At 43.3% G+C, this 17110-nt stretch overlaps 2 protein-coding genes and 2 gene segments (V, D, J or C); 2 read left to right on the top strand and 2 right to left on the bottom strand.

Annotated features, from left to right (window-relative positions):
- Positions 1–1009: 1009 nt before the first annotated feature.
- Positions 1010–3668, bottom strand: LOC124478338. The segment is given in 3 exon segments: positions 1010–1598; positions 2649–2782; positions 2928–3668. Coding segments are annotated over 3 exon segments (585 nt in total).
- Positions 3639–5928, top strand: LOC124478339. The segment is given in 2 exon segments: positions 3639–3723; positions 3861–5928. Coding segments are annotated over 2 exon segments (376 nt in total).
- Positions 5929–6756: 828 nt separating this feature from the next.
- On the bottom strand, positions 6757–11862 carry LOC124477513. Of its 3 annotated transcripts, XM_047035349.1 has the most exons (5): positions 11192–11862; positions 10443–10667; positions 8955–10110; positions 8348–8438; positions 7923–7994 (listed from the first exon to the last, which is right to left on the bottom strand). In XM_047035349.1, the coding sequence occupies exons 2-5, from the start codon at positions 10573–10575 to the stop codon at positions 7980–7982; spliced, it is 1395 nt and encodes a 464-aa protein (XP_046891305.1). In that variant the 5' UTR covers positions 10576–10667; positions 11192–11862; the 3' UTR covers positions 7923–7979. The 3 variants fall into 3 exon arrangements, with proteins under 3 accessions (XP_046891304.1, XP_046891305.1, XP_046891307.1); XM_047035348.1 differs by lacking the exon at positions 8348–8438 and having other exon boundaries at positions 6757–7994; positions 11192–11859; XM_047035351.1 differs by lacking the exon at positions 7923–7994 and having other exon boundaries at positions 8348–8564; positions 11192–11861.
- LOC124477889 (CD276 antigen-like) lies at positions 10849–16829 on the top strand. Its single transcript, XM_047035960.1, has 6 exons — positions 10849–10869; positions 13220–13302; positions 13697–13815; positions 14680–15039; positions 15547–15888; positions 16441–16829. The coding sequence occupies exons 1-6, from the start codon at positions 10849–10851 to the stop codon at positions 16557–16559; spliced, it is 1044 nt and encodes a 347-aa protein (XP_046891916.1). The 3' UTR covers positions 16560–16829.
- Positions 16830–17110: the final 281 nt, after the last annotated feature.

Raw genomic sequence — 17110 nt, forward strand, 5'->3', positions numbered from 1 at the left:
TCCCAGATTCGTTAAGAAGCTCTTAACGCTAAGAGCTTCTTAAGAACGTTCGAAAAGCGCTCTAGAACGCTCTTAGAACGTTCTTAAGAAGCTCTTAGAGTTAAGAGCTTCTTAACAAATCTGGGAAACCCGGCCAGTGTCTTTAGTGTTTCTTGTACATTTAGAAATGGGTTATTTAAGAAGTCATTTGAAAACAAAAACATAAACTAACTATTATTCATGAATGCTTCATGTAGTTTATTTATTATAAAGTATTACATAGGTCTCTGACATGAAGACTTGAGAGGAAGTCCCCACTACTATTCCTGTGTCACATTCATGTCAGACAGGAGTTAGATGACTCACTATAGCCCCTCCTCTCCCCCTTCAGTAATGAGACCAGCCCCCCCTCACACCTGGCCCAGTCCAGGGTATTTTAGACTCAACTGTTCAAACTGTACACTGAAAGCTGTGGGAGTGAAACTGAGATTTGCATCTTCAGGGTGGCTGGTTCTGCTACTCCCAGAATAGAGCAGCACTGTCACCAGATGCTCACCTGACCCCAGGGGATTAAGGGGGATTATCATCAGGGTCCCAAAGATTAGGGACCATGTTGTATCACTGCACATTAAACTATTGTCTTTAATGACTGAATTGAAATGTTGTTCAGATTGAACATGAGTGATTTTGGAGTGAGTCTGTCCTTACTGTGTGAGCACAATCCCATGGTATCATGGTGGTAGAAGGTAAACTCTCCTGTAGAGCTGTATGCTGTGTCATGATGACAGATGAATATCAAAGATGAATGGAACCTGACTGGTGTGTGGTCTAGATCTGTTTACCGCCATGTACAGTCATAGTATCAGTGAAACAGTCATTTTTGATTATCTATCATAGTGTTTCTTGTTGATTTCATGATCTAATGATCTGATACAGTAATGCAATGACATATTTCAATGTGCAATTCCATCTCATGATTACTGTAATCAACAAGTTAATGAATCAAGTCAAATTCCTTATTTTAAAATTCAAGAATACTTCTTTATTGTCCAACTAAAACAACAACATTCAAGCATCAAAGCAAAGCCAACGTACAGAGTGAATAGTGACCTCCAGCAGAACACATCAATACTAGCACTGATAACAGCTCAGTGGACAGAGAGCAGCGACACGTGGACTCTAGCAAAGCTCCCTGTTAGTCTGCATGTGAGCCATCAGGAGGACAGAGAACGGCTGAACACAGAACAGAGTCCCAGCAGAGGAAGCAGCCCCTCTCCACAGGGCTGGGTGAGCCTGGGGCTACTCTGAACACTGCTCTCTCTTCAGGGTGTGAGTGACCGTAGGCTGGGAGCCCTGCTGGGCCTCACAGGTCACCTCCTGCACCCTGGTCCACTCCTGGGCAGTGAGAGTCAGGGTGCTGCTCCAGCTGTACTGGCCGTCCTTCTCCAGGAGCCCCCTGCTGGCCTCCTGGCTCTTCTTGCTGCTCCCGTCCACCTTCCAGCTGAGGGTCCAGTCTGAGGGGAAGCCCTGGTTGGCCAGACACATCAGCGTGGCCGTACTCTTACCGGACAGTTCCTCACTGGAGGGGGGCAGCACCGTCAGGGTGGGGGCACGGTTACCTGGAGACAAACACAATACGTCAGATTCCAAACATACTCTGCAGTTTAAGAGATTGTCTTTAAAGACAGAGATGGAATTCTGCTATTTCAACCAAAGACTATTGCAATTACCTCTGCAGTCATTTGAAAATATCAATAAGTTATAATAGTGTTAACAAAGAAAGGACATTAAGTTAATGTATTAATATGAGTGAAAATTACATTATATGAGGCAACAAAATTATAGATTTTTTTCGGGAAGTTGAAATGATCATTAAAATGGTCAGTGTTGGTGTGAAACCTACAGTTTGTATCAAAATAAGTCTGCCACTTTTACAAAATGTAAATGTATTTCATGAATAGACATTGTAGATTTTGATAAATGATCATGCAGGTGCATAAATCAGTAAAAACAACATGTCAAATCTCATCAGACGATCGGTGCATCCACCCATTAACAAACAGCATTAAAATGAAGTAAAAACACAAACTGTAAAATCAAACAGTTGAAATGTTATATTTGATAGTATTCACCAGAAAATGTATCTTTTTTTTTTTTTTTACAATTTTAGATTCTTTAAGGATTTGAAGGTTTAGCCATACTGATTTCAATAAGAAAACTACAGAATAAAGGATTTTTTGGGGAAAGAATTCTTGAAACCGGCTGAAAATGTTTATGCAGAATCAAGCATTCAAAACGTCAAATCCCTTTCAGTAAAGATTGTTACTTACTTCCAACATCCAGTCTGGTACCTCCACCAAAAGTGTACCACAGTGATTCACCCTCTATTACTGCCCGTACAAAAACCTCCCTCCTATTGCTGCTGGATTCACCACAGTTTATTTAGACTTTAGTTTCTTTGTTAAAGCATAAATAATACTTTCTCAATGACTCCTTAAGTAGCACATTTTCTGAATAGTGAAAAAGCTTTAGATTTCTGCATGTATTTTAATTTCAACACTGAAATACAGTTGCTCAGTTTACCAAGTTTTAAGAACTGAAACTCAGTATTGATGTCAAGATATATATAGTTAAACACAGAGAAGATTACATCTTTTTCAGATACGTACTTCCAACATCCAGTCTTGTGCCTCCACCAAAAGTCAACCACAGTGATTGACTCTGGTTAAGTCGTCGTACAAAAACCTCTCTGTGTTGTGATGCTGCATCTCTACCAGAGCACACAGCTGCTGTCTGCTTCAACCTGGAGTCAACCACAACACAACACTGGACTACAGCAGACTACACAATCCTGCTCTACACTCTCTTCCACAGCAGCTGAGGCTCTGTCTCCAACATTATGTGACTTGGGTCTTTATCGTATTCCTCCTCCATGTTTCAGGACCTACTCTGGTGAACCTCTCATGTCGTCCTCATCAGACTCCATGACAACAGCAGAGCCAGTGTCCAGCATTACATCCACTGTTAATGTTCCTCCATATTGTCCACAGGATAGAGAGCAGCTGGGACAGTGATCCATGTTGTATATTTCTTTCTTCTACATGCTGATCCCAGACTTAACAGTGGGGGTGAAGTCACAGTGGACTGACTCCACAAGCAAAGGATCCCAGCAGCTTTAGTTGACACAAGTGTTCACTGACTGATCTGAGGAACTTAGTCCAAGCATGAGTGAACATGCCGATGATAGAATACATGACCACATGAGGAAGACGATCTCTGCTGATGGTCTTGGGATCAAGATCAGAATGACAAGGAGACAGGTCAACAATGTTCATGTAGACAGAAGGTTATTGACATGAATGTCTGACTGTCCCTACATTTCAACACACATTTCTCAATGTGCTGTATATTCCACGTACAATACAATTTACTTGTAGTACACAGGACAAACTTAATTACATTCATTAGTAAATGTGTTGTTGTAGTTATATATAACATCCACATTGACATGGGGAAGGATATTTGTATGTGGATCTCTCTCCAGGGAACATCCCCAGTAACTGAAATAGATGACACATGCTGGATTTATTTGCATGCTCTATGTATGAGCTTCAGTAGTCTGGGAGTGTTTATATGTGAGTTCAACACTTCATGACTGAGAGCTGTTCTTCACACCAACTGAATCTACAACGACCATGACTTTGATTGTCAGCATTGTGTGGATCCTGACTCTGTTCATTCAGGGTAAGTCAGTGACATTCATAACAATGGTGTTTACATATATAGTATATGTGATTCAGATTCATGTGTCTTTTGTCAATCAAAACATAAAATATGTTCAATATTGTGTTTAACAATACTCTATGTTGTCTCTGTTCCAGAGTCCAGAGGGCAGTACACTGTGACTCAGACTCCTGCAGTGGAAGCTGTTCTCCCAGGACAGACAGTCTCTCTGCAGTGTAAAACCAGCAGTGGTGTCGGTACTTGTGGAGGTCATCCTTGTCTAGCCTGGTACCTCCAGAAACCAGGAGAAGCTCCTAAACTCCTCATTTACAGGGCTACAACACTTCAGTCTGGGACTCCATCTAGATTCAGTGGTAGTGGATCTGGGAGTGACTTCACTCTGACTGATCAGTGGAGTCCTGACTGAAGATGCAGGAGATTACTACTGTCAGAGTGGACACAGTGGTCCAGTGTTCACACAGTGATACAGAGCCGTACAAAAACCTCCCTCAGTCAGACTGCACAGTGACTGCACTGCTACAGCTGGGACCTACTGCAGGTGCTGGGGGGGGGGAGAGACAGTGACATGGAACACTGGTCAGTAGATGAGGTCACAATGAAACATCAAATATCACATACCGAACACACCCTCTGTCTCTCCTTGAAAACCATGATGATGATGATGATCATTCCAGTTATAGTAGTGATAGTCATCATAATCAATATGATCTGAATCCTTAGACTACTTTTCCATGATTGAGATTATACATAACAGTTGATCTTTACTGATCTGTAATCTAGATAGGTCCTTCTTAATTTAGTATCCAGCTGAGAGTGGTAAATATTTACAAATATAGTAAATGCATACTTTCTAAATTCAGATAAAGGAATATAAACAATTTGCCTTGTCTGTAAAAGACACAGCTCTAGACTCTAGAAAAAAACTGATGTTTGTTAAAGTAAAGAACGCTCCTTATCAGCACCTCATGCTTTTATTGTTAAGCTAGTTTCCTAATCCTGAGAGGACCTCTGGTGGGGAACATGAACTATTACGCCTTTGCGATGGCAACCCCGGCCTAGACTGTAGAATTAGCTTCAGTTGGCCATGACATCATATCCATCTCTAGTGTCTTCCAGGGATCCTTAAAAACATATTTATTTTCCCTGTAGCTTTGAATTAATTGCATTATATGTTTTACTGTGTACATTTGTCTTATATTGTCCTTGTCTGTTTCAAATGCTTGTTGTATTCTGAGCTGTGTACATTTTTCCTATATTGTCCTTGTCTGTTTCAAATGCTTGTTGTATTCTGAGCTGTATCATGTACCGTATTTCTTCATTACACAATTATCACTGTTGGTGCGGCGTTTATTCGAGGGCGGGTTTAATTAGTAAGATAGTTCGAGAATTGCAGCTACAGTGCGGCCATAGACAAATATAAATATATATATAAACAATATACAAGGAGTTCAAACAGTAGCCTATAAAATTGAAGCCGCGCATATGTCTACATTGTGTTGAAATCAGCAGCAGAAGCAGTAGCCTATGCCGAAACGTTCTTACACTTCAGCTTTCAAATAGAAAGTTGTGCAGAAAGCACTCACCAGCAGCAACAGATCTAGCACGCGAACTTTGGGTTGATGAAAGGCGAATTCGCCAGTGGTGAAGTCAGCTACATCGTAGACTACATGTAGCCTAATTATCGGAATAACATTATTATAATGTGGAATTTGTTTTCAACCAATGTCATAATTTAGAATAATTGCATTCAGTGTATTATTAAGTGACTTTATTTGGTAAGAGTACAGTGCCTTTATTTTGAAGGCCTTTTGCAACGCTTATAAGTGAGAGCTTCGACAAGCTAACAGCAAGCGAAGCACGGACAATTGAATGCTCCGATAAAAGTTTATTATCTTGTTATCGGATGTTAACATCTAAGGAAACCTCTTCTCTTGTGTACAGCATGCAGCCAATGAGGTATGTTGTTTTGTGTCTGTATTTTACTTTGGTGAACGTTATGATGCGCATGTCATTGTATCATATGCTAAATGTGGTTTATATAACGAGAAAATAACTGTGTGTGGGTTAGTTTTCAGGTGGATTTGGAGAAGAAGCTTCAAACCTGTAGCAAGAAAGCCACTTGTGTCTGTGCGTCGAGGAAATTATAATACAGCTGTGATTTCGGCTACTTGTAATAAATACTGTTTTAATTTAACCAATTAAATAACCGTTTTCAGATTTTTTGGGGGTGCGGCGTTTAATCGAGGGCGGCGTTTAATCGAAGAAATACGGTATGTATTTCCATGTCTCCTTCCTCCATGTTTCCTTCCTCCTCCCCCCTCTCCACCCCATCTCTCTGTCCTTCTACCTCTCCCAACCCTGTCTCCTTCCTCCTCCCCCCCTCCACTCTCATCTCTATCCTTCTACCTCTCTCTTCCAACCCCGCCTCCTTTCTCCTCCATCCTCATCTCTCTGTCCTTCTACCCCTCTCTTCCAACCCTGTCTCCTTCCTCCTCCCCCCTCCACTCTCATCTCTCTGTCTGCAAGGATTGTGTTGTATTGCCTCATGTGCCTCTGGGGCCAGGGAGGGGTACGGCACATATGAACCTGCTCATAACCCCACCTAGTGGTGGCAGAGGAGATAGCGTTGCCGTGACGTCACTGCAGGACTCCAATATGTGGTCTGCCCTGGTAACCAGCCTGTTTGTTTTAGCCATGGGACTTACCTTACTGACACTAGAACACACATACACACAAAAAACACACACACACATACATAGGTAGACATATGCACTTACCACACACACACATCAATGCACACATATAAACATACCACACACACAAAACACACAATGTATGCACACACACAAAGCATGTCAACACCCATTACACTGTTACAGTAACATTGTATTAGGTTTATTAGGGTTTTGTGTGTTCTGTATACAAACATGATAGCAACACTGTTTTAGGGTTATTTGGGATTGTGTGGTGTGCTGTGCACATGATCATAACACTGCATTAGGAACATACATGGTAATAAGTGACACAACAAAGTTAAGGGTACAACACAATTGCTTTATTTGGCTGTTGTTTACCTGATCAGTTCCTGACAGTAACATGTATTGAACTCTACGGCCTGAATTTGAACAAATCAGAATTAGATTGTCATGAAGTCACAGACAGTTACTCGACAACAATTTCATTGTCGTGTCAACGGATGATTGTTTGTTCGCAAGTACAGCCAAGATAGAGCGGACGGGGAAAAGCTACTGGACGCCATGTTTGTTCTCCTCCTCGCGTACAAAAACCCAACCTGAGAATGAGAAGGGGTTTAAAGCTCTGTCTGATGTCGGCAGTTGACGAGACTATGTAAGGTCCCTCAAGTATGTGCTCTGTGGGAGGTTGTTAGTTAAGCCATGCAGATAACGGAAGATCGCCTTCATCAAATAACAATCACACATGCTTTTCCAAAATCATACATGCATTAGTTACTTCAGGCTCGTCCTTGTGAGTCGGCACAAACACTATACAGTTTGAGAGAGAAGTTGTAGCATCGGGTTATAATGATAAAGAACATTTGCACAGCATTGAAAATGAAAACATTTCCCTGTCAACCCATTAAACTCGGACTGGGTGAGGCAAAAACGATCAAACTGATCAAATGAAATCAAAATGTCCTACAATATAGCAAGTAGCAGCTTTGACGCCACCCACCACATATCACTATGCAACAAGCAAACCTCTGTTCATTCATTGCTACTTCTACTGTCCAGACAGCTTGTGTAAACGGCCAGACACAGCAAGCTCAGCCTCCATGGTCACAAGGCCGGGAGCTTAGGTCAGGTTATCACAGTGGTAACGGACATGTCCAGGGTTACCCTCCTCGCCCTGGTGAGACTGGATCTGCCCACCCAGGTACACATTCCGAAAAAGGTGTTTGTGTTGATTCGTCCTCCTCTTGGAGCAATAGTAAAGCGGTCGTCATGTCATTCGTTTGAAGAAAAACTACCGAAATCATGCAACTATCGTGTGGCCGGTCGGACAGTGGAACGACCAGGCAGTTCTGGGTCCTAGTGCTGGCGGGGTTCAAGCTGCCGCGGGACGCTCAGGCACTGCCATCCTGTTTGAGGCGCTGGCTGCGGGCCTTGTAGACCTCGATGAGGAGGTCCTTGACGTACTGGATCTCTCTCTCCACTGACTCCGCCTTGTCTCTCAGCTCCCGGTTCTGCCCCTCCAGACCATGTAGCTCCTCCTCCAGAGAGTCGAGCTCCGCCCGTTTACGCACCCGATACCTGGGGAGAAGAGAGGGCAGGGAAATCAGCCAAGTAGGGATGGTGTGTCCTGGGTAGGAAGGTGGGGGTTGTATTTTCTGATGTGAAGGACACATGTCTAAAGCCACAGTCATCAAGTGGTCCTGTCATAATCCTCACATTCTCCTAATATCCTCATTCAAATAGTAAACTTCGGAAACCTATTCCCAAAATGTAGAATCTTGTTTACTTTTAATTGCTCTGGTGCTGCAGTATGATATAAATACATTTAAACATTTATAAATAGAAAGCTGGGTTTTTTAAGAGAAGGGAAGGAAGAAAATCATATGAGATTCAGTGTACAACTGTCTCCATCTGAATCTCCAGGGTCTGACCTGGCTTCCTCTCCGTGCCTCCTTCACCACACAGAGGAGACCCAAGCCTCGGGTCCTCTCTGCTGTCTCACACAGGAAGACCAGGAGAGAGCTGGGAAACACTGAAGGTGTTACCAAGGTAACGAGCCGGACATCCCACACAGCCAAACTTCATTTCAGAGTCCTCAACATCTTGTTCACGTCACAAACATCATGCAAACAGACTGGAACTGCTCGACTGATTTTTACCACGTATTTTGGGGGAACAATTAACAAAATTAAACTGAAAAGAACAGACCTATCAACTTATTTAGAACACATGTATAAGATCACAGACACCATGATATTACTGTACAATAAAACCCCAGTGACAACACTGTAGGAGCCATTGAGCCACTACAAACACAGTATTGAAAGTAACTAAATGTTATATGTTAGTACCTTCTTATGCAGTGAAATATCTGACTGCATTATAGTGACATATTACAGTATTTGATTTAATTGACATTTAGTGAATTAGCAGAATTTGACCCAAAGCATAAGTGACCAACTAGATCATCATTTTTGTGTGTGCATCCCCATGCATGATCCAAGATACTACTAAATACAAAAAACGCTTTCCTCTTACCTGTGAGCAGCGGTCTTGTTCTGGTCTCTCTTCTTTTGCCTGCGTTCTCCAGTCGGGGGCTCCAGAGGAGGCGTGGCCAACAGTACCGAGTCGTCCTTTAGCCTGGGGGGGGCGGGGCGCTGGAGGGGACCCCCCACCATAGGCCCTTCCCCCCCTCCCCCTCTGGACAGACATTCATAGCTTTGGTCTGAAAGGCATTCTGGGTAGAGGTAGTGGGCGTGCACGGGCTCCACAGCATGTGCCTGAGTCGGCTGCTCCAGCTCAGCTATGAAGCTGTGGTAAGGCTCTGCGGTGGCCAGCGATTGGTGGAAGTAGCCCTCGCCGCCAAGCTGATCCTGGGCAGCCGTTCCAGCACCATGGAGTCCGCCATCTTTGTTGCAGTGCAGGACCTCAATTCCCGGGGCATCGTAAGCGGCCCCGACTTTCGTGCTGCCGTGCATCAACTGTCCTTCTCTCTTGTGGCTATCGAAGGAGCCTCCCAGACAAAACCCTCGGGCAATCTCTTCGCTACAAAACATTCCTTCTGAAAAACAGTAACTTTCCTCCTCTTTCAACATTAAAGCACATTCTCTGACCTTCTTCACACTAGCAATGCTCTTCACGCTCGTCTTCAGGGTGGGGTAGTGGCTCTCTGGGCTCCCTGAGTAACTGCCCTTGGAGCTCCACAGCTCATGCCCCACTTCCTGTCCGACTTTCACTGATTCCGGAGCCATTCTCCTGCTGTTGTTGTGGTAACGGTGGTAGCTGTAAGGGGCGGGTCTCTGCATTTTAGGTCTGGCAATTGGACCGCCGCAAAAGCCTGCCAGGTCGAGTTCCCCTGTTGCCAAGGTAACAACCACAGGACTGGTTTCTGATTGGCTGGTGCTGTACGAAGTGTAGGGTAGCTGGTAGTATGACTGGGAACCCATATTTTGGGCGCTTCTGTCACATTTTGAGGATTTTTCCAGTTTGGTGGCCGAGGACTCGGAGCGGAAATAGTCCTCGAGTTGGGCCAGCTCCTCCTGCAGCAGAGAGGTCATGACCTCCAGGTCTGAGGGCACCTTGACATCCTGCTCCAAAGGTGAGGGCGGTAGGGACGAGCTGGGAGAGGATTCAGTCGTCGACACAAACAAAGACAAATCAACTTTTTCAGTCATCCAGTCTGTCTGACCATCACCTGAGAAAAAATACAAATTGCGTTAAAATCATAGAACATCATGATAAACAGAAACCGTGATAAATGTTGAACAAAAAAATATTTTATTGAAGCGACATATGATGACTATGCTGCAAACTGGTAATAACTGTTTTTTTTTCATCCACATGGATGAATGAAAAATCAAAACTGAAAAAAAAAACTAACCGATCACTTGAAAATGATTGAACAACATCGTCTGCACTCGATAAATATCCACTTAGCTGTACTCACTGTACGACATTGGCCCCGTGCTGCACTGCGGCTCCTGCCTGGAATGTGGAAAAATAAAAAAGCGTCTTGGCGAAACTCACCAATTAAATGTTGCCTCTCCGGTGACTCCGCCCCCCTCTCGTCCCCTGATTGGCTAGCCAGTTGGGGAGAGGGAATGATGAGGTCGATCATGGGAACAAGAGGAACCTTCTTGCGAAGGATCGATGCCAGCATCTTGCTTTCTTTTTTGGTCAAAACATTGAAATAAACCAAATTTGTTGGGGCCAAGCGTCACTATGGACAAAATGGAGGAAAAACTTGGAGACCTATAGGACAAATAAATATCAGCATCATTCCTGCACTTCCATATTACCCAACATCCATTTCACCTTTTCACACATCTGAAACCATGGCTAAAACACCTGCTGGAATGGGTTGAAATCACTTTTTTAGGTGGCAACATTTTCTTGAAACATGACATCCATTGACATTGATGTTTAGATTACGATGACTATGATGACAGTCACCGTAAGTCAGAAAATGTCTATTAAATGTGAAGAACATTCCTCATTATGTTCTTAATAAGACTATAAGACTATAACCTAATATAAATAATGTATGTTTAAACTATTTTCATAAACATGTTATTGATTATTCATTATGTAGCCAATTTAATTTGTTAAATTGTCAAAGGGTAAAAGTTTGAGAGATGTTTTTTTTTCTCATGTCAGGACTCAAAAAGGGATTTTAATCCAAAGTGACTGTAACATACATTCCCAATGAATATTACTACTTAATGTCTAAATTTACAATTATGCATGGTCAAAGACATTCAATAAGGTTCACTTACCCCATTTTTCCTGTATAGGTTGGTTGGTCTTGAAGTGCGTTGCTGATGCAAAGCACAACGACTGTAGAGGTAACAAGAACAACAGTTTAAAAAACCATAATTTCCTTGGGACGCAAGGACTTCACATGAAGTGATATTAAGACGGGTTGTGCTGCGGACAGAAAGTTTTTAAATCCTCTACTTCTTCTCGAACTCCTAAAACCGACCTCATCACAATGTACAAATCCCTCCGCACAGTACGTATAGTTCAACTCTACGTCATGAACTGAGGGACTTTCCGGTAAGTTTCCCTGTGTGTTGTTCCTAAGCATACGAGAAATAACTGAAGAATTAAGACACATTTTGGTTCATACCAAACGAATGACGCATTTTTTTCTAATGAACGACAACTACTAAACACACCCAGATCAGTTACTCCAGCAAAGTGTGGTTGCCCATCTTTAAAAGCGTCATCAAGCCAGATAACAATGCAACAACGATACGCTTTCTAGTACTACAAAGATATACATAACGTAGAAACAGTCCCTTGCAACAGGCTGTGTATAACGGCACTAGCTGATGTTTATTACAAGGAACTATTTAATCTCACGCCAGAGAGGAAGGACACAGTCTTGCAGTTGGAAGGTGTAACTTTAGTTGCAGTCCTGTTGCATCAGATCCGCAGGGGATTCGCTGAATGCTGTAACAATGTGGCCGCACCATTGGTTTATAAAGGAAGAACGCTATTGGTCGGTGATCGAGTGTACAATGACTTTCAATTGTCACGGATCGCCTTAAGTGCTGTTTTGTTTTTACTCTAATAAGTGTGTCTTCAAGGTCTTAGAGGATTCAGAGAACATTTGCTCTGCTTAACCTGTAACATGCAGCCCTAATACATGCCTTACATTAAATATTTGAAAAATAACCTGTTATATCACTCAATCACCCCCCCCCCCACCCCAAAAATCGAAATAAAATTACAAACACTCCAGTGTTTTTACTTTTGCGTGTTGAAAGTCTACGAAGCAACACTTATCTGCTGTAATGTCATTTTCAGATGTTTCCGGTTGGACAGTGCCACATTAGGCTACCTAATACAATCTGACAACACAGACTCTTTTAACACTGTAGATTTCAAGCAGACCTCTGATGTTTTGCAGAGGGGGGGGGCTCTCTGCTGGACACCAGCATCCGAGGACGCCAGCGAGGGCAGAGATGACGATGCCTGCGTGAGCCCTCATTAGTATCCGTCAGCATCCCTCTCAGTCTGTGGACTCTTTCCTCCATCCAGTTTTCCCACCCCCACCCCACCCCTTCTTTCTAGATTCCACTACCCCCAGAGCTACTACCCCCATGCTTCCTCCTGTCCTACCCTCTCCCACCCCCACCTCTCCTATCCTCCAAAATTGGATGGGGGTTGCTTCATCTCCCTGTTGCTATAGTAATAAGGAACACTGCCCCTAGTTTATTATTTATTTTTTATATGGCACATCTGTTGCCAGGGATTCACGACTTGTCCATCTGTTTGTTGACATTGATTACTACTATTGCAGTATTCCAAATATTGGTTTCCTCCTATCTCACTCCCTATATGCAAAGTTGGACAGTTAGACTCCTCCTCATTGCGTTCTACATGCATCATTTGTGTAACCTGTTTGACATTAAAACCACACAATGACACATTGGACAAACAGGTTTGGGTTCTGGGTTTCTCATTATTGTAGTGTAAGTCCACCAACAGAGAGATACACAGGAAATATGACATTATGAATCAAGATTAAATTACAGTACATGCATTTGTTTTCTCAAATTACAATGACACTTGATAAGTAACATAAGTAACATAATGCTTTGGCTACAGTTAGATTGCATTACAAAAAAGTGAACAAAATGACAAAATACATTTAAGATTCAAGTGTTCAAGCCATTCCAGTGTGTGAACATACTGTTGCAGCTCTTTCATTGTGTGGATGTCACGATATGATCTGAACCTTCATCTCTTGCTGCAGTGAAATCATTGCCTGTTTTGTGAAGGGTATTGCTTTATAGCTCCTTCGCGCTGCACGCCAGTGGTGGGATGGGAGACAGCTACTGTGTGGAGGAGAGAACCAGGCCTGCGCTGTGGCATGTTGGTAGGAGTTACACCATCATTTCATCACCAGAAGCTCCCTGTGAATTCTGCTTATATTAACTTTTTACATGGATTGGCAACACAAAGACAGAGAGAAAGAAAGGGAAATGTAGTAGACAGAGAGAAATAGAGAGAGAGACAGAGAGAGAAAGAAAGACAGGGGTGAGGCTTGAAGGTTAACTTTAACGGAAACACAATGGCTTAGTTTTTTTCCACAGTCCGCCCACACCTGTTATCACTGTTTACAGAGCCTTTATGGAAGACGCATACACCATGTAAAGAGGTTCTCCTAATGTTGCATCTCAAAAAACAACAAGTGTTGTGAGGAAGCGGCCTTTATCAACAGCCTAACATGTTTGCCTGGGCATGAGAGAACACCCATTGTTTTCTGCCAGCCAGGTGTTCAGTAGCCCTGAGGAAGGGTGGAGGAGAGAGTCAGGTTCCCTCACTCTCACAGAGAGCGGAGGAATATCAAGACTTGTGATCCGATCAACAACAACACTCTTGTTTTACGGTGAGTTGCTGTTGCATCAATTTAAACACAATGATCCGTCAACACACCTTCTCTGTGATTCATAGATGACATGTTTGCTCAAAGGTAGGTTGTGTGGTGTGTTAGGAGGGGACAAACGTTGATAGTACTTGAAGAGAAACTGAATAGAAATAGCTGAGCATAGGATAGGGTACTCCGCACACTTTAGACCGTGTGCAAAGGTTGCTTTGGAAACAGTAGACTGCTTTCTGGAAATACTGGTTTTATTGGCATTGCCTTTTTTTGTTTTATTTCACTTGTGTGTTGGAAATGGATTGTTCTAAATGTACTTTTTTCCCTTTCAACAGTATCTTCCTGTAGTTTGAAAGAATTGTGAGGAAATGCTTTGTATTTTCCTTCAAATCATCGTCATCTTGCTCATTCTGGGGTATTTTAGAGGTGTGTGTGTGGGTAAGGTTTTATACTACCGCATGCAGCATCATGTATGAAATGTTCCACTTTTTTCAAACCTGGCTAGTGAGGTATTCAACTGTTCAAATACACCTTCACTGGACCCCCCCCCCCACACACACACACACACACTCACACACAAACACACACACGCTTGTACTGTATTTAAAAAAAACTATTTAAAAAAGACTATTTATTGGCACTAACCACTGAAATAGTTTTACTGTCTGATATTCTGTACTTACTACTTGCTACATACAAAATTGTGTGTGTCGCCATGGATAAAAGCATCTGCTGAGTGTAACAGCAATATATTCAGTTATCAGACACCTCTATCCAAAGCCTTGTGCAGACAGGGATTTAAACCTGCAGTCAAATGCTCCACCACTGAACCACACCCTTTCCCATGTCAAACATATCCCTAACTCCATCCAGATTCCAGCTGTCTGAAAATCACAACCAGCCATACGTTGACTGAGGCTGTTTTAGGAGAGACTGTCCTCTTGCCCTGCCACTTCTCTCCCACCACCCTCCACCCTTCCCTCGAGCTCATCTGGACAAGACGGACTCCCCAGGTGCAGCACAATGTCTTCCACCTGAAGGGAAGCCAGCCGTTGTTAAAGACCCAGGACCAGGGTTACCGCGGCCGGGTGTCGGTGAAGCAGGGCAGGCTGGGAGAGGGCGATGCCAGCCTCCTGCTCGACAACACCACCCTCTGGGATGAAGGGGACTACGAGTGCTTCCTCTTCTCAGGCTCAGACTATGCTGACGTTACAATTCAGCTCCAACTCACTGGTGAGACTTGCTAAACCAATCCAGAGACACCATTAATACAATATGAATCTATGCACTACAGTAGAACACAAAGTACAATACAGTGTGCAATGCAATCAAGTGTGAAATCATAACAACACACAATACCCAACCAATCTGTTGCAATGTGCTACAAGACGTGATATGTTACTGTAAGATATGGTTAGATATGTTAAAATGAGTAAAGATATGCCAGGATCTATATGACATGATATGGCACAATATGTGACATATGACACACTATGACATGAACATTTGATTTGAAAATACGATTCAATGCTATGATGTGTTTTGATCAACGTCGCCCAACAGCTTCACAGTTTGCTTTACAGTGAGAACAGGATCTCTATCATCCTGCTTCTAGTTCCCCTGTGTTTTCTGCAGAAACAGCTGTAGCAGTAATTCCAAGTCTCTGATGGTGGAGCTGGAGGGGTGTGAGATTGTGTTGTCATAGCAGTTCAAACAATGTGTTCTTCCTGCGTCCCCCAGCCCCATACTCCCAGCCTACCATAGCGTGTGAGCCCCGGCCCAGGGAAGCTCGTCGACGTGACGGCACGCTCATGCGGTGCCAGAGCACCGGGGGTTACCCCGAAGGTGAGATGAGCTGGGTCCTCCACAACCAGATGGTTGTCAACAGCAGCGAGGTTCGGAACCTGTCCCGGGACAGCCGGGGCAGATTCAGCATCCAGATTAGGGCCGTCTGGTTCCCTGGAGATCTCGAGGAACCTGGAGAATGGAGCAGTAACTGGGTCACCTGCTCAGTCCACAACCCCAGAGGGAACCAGACTGTGAGCAGCACAGCTACTTGTGATATCAGCCCCACACATCCAGGTATAGTACAGACACACATGCGTATGTGGGTATGTAGATACTGTATCCCAAAGAGAAATTGCAGCGTTTCAGCAGTCTAATTAAAAATATAGAATATAGCTCGATCTGGTTCTTGATGAGTGGGAACCAGACAATTTCCTCACGGAACTGCACTGTTATATGACACGTGCCCCACATATCCAGGTACATCAGCCCTATTCACATGGCCACATATTCACGCTTATTATTAAAGGGACAAAAAATACAAGAAAGCCGATTCATTACATTTTCCGTATTAATACTGGAAGCTATCTTCTCAATTTAAGAGGCCTATCAGCATATCATGGCAGGACTATCAAAGTCAAATGAGCCCATCCCGAGAATGGAGATTTAAAATCATAGGTTCTGCTTCCTGCTGAGCTTGACTCTGCTGCCTCCTGCTGTCCCAGAGTGAAACAGTCAGGTGGACTGTTGGTATAGGCTTTGTGAAAGACTAGGATATAACACACCTGTTACAGGATAGATAGGATAGGATAACACAGACAGACGGACATGTTTTTTTTCTCCCTCCAGGACATATTACGAGTCCTAAACATGAGAGAAGTCGACTTGGAGTCCTGGCAGCTGCTCTGATGTGGGCTGCTTCAGTGTGTCTCTGCCTGCTGAATGGGGCCTGGAGGTCCTGTCACTAGAATAGCTATGTGCATGTGTGTCGGTGCTTCTGTTTGTGTTCTCATTAGAAACTAAAACCTAAACCTAGGTGCGAAGACTGTATGTCATGCTGTATGTGCGTTGGGGGGGTGCATTCAAATAGAAAAGAAAACCATGGCTCTGAGGGTAGACTAGACTGTAAATATATTTCGCGATGTTTTATGATGTTACATTTAAGAGATAATGTTGTTGTTGTTTCGTTCTTAGAACAGAAAATAAAAACATTGACGTGTGTTACTCATCTCCTGAAATGAATCAAATCAAATCAAATCAAATTTATTTGTATAGCCCTTTTTACACGCAAGCATGTCACAGAGGGCTTCACATCCGCCCATAGAACTGCCCCTCAACCAACCTAAACCCTCAAGGAAGACAAGGAAAAACTCCCAGAAAAACTCCCACCGGGAGAAAAAATGGAAGAAACCTTGGGAGGAGCAATTCAGAGAGGGATCCCCTCCTCCAGAGACGGTTGGTAAGAGAGAGGAGCAGAACACAAGCTAAACATAGTCATACAGTGTCAATGGGTTTTGAA

The sequence above is a fragment of the Hypomesus transpacificus genome, chromosome 15 (genome assembly GCF_021917145.1).
Source record: "Hypomesus transpacificus isolate Combined female chromosome 15, fHypTra1, whole genome shotgun sequence".
In the NCBI taxonomy this organism is placed as follows: Eukaryota; Metazoa; Chordata; class Actinopteri; order Osmeriformes; family Osmeridae; genus Hypomesus; species Hypomesus transpacificus.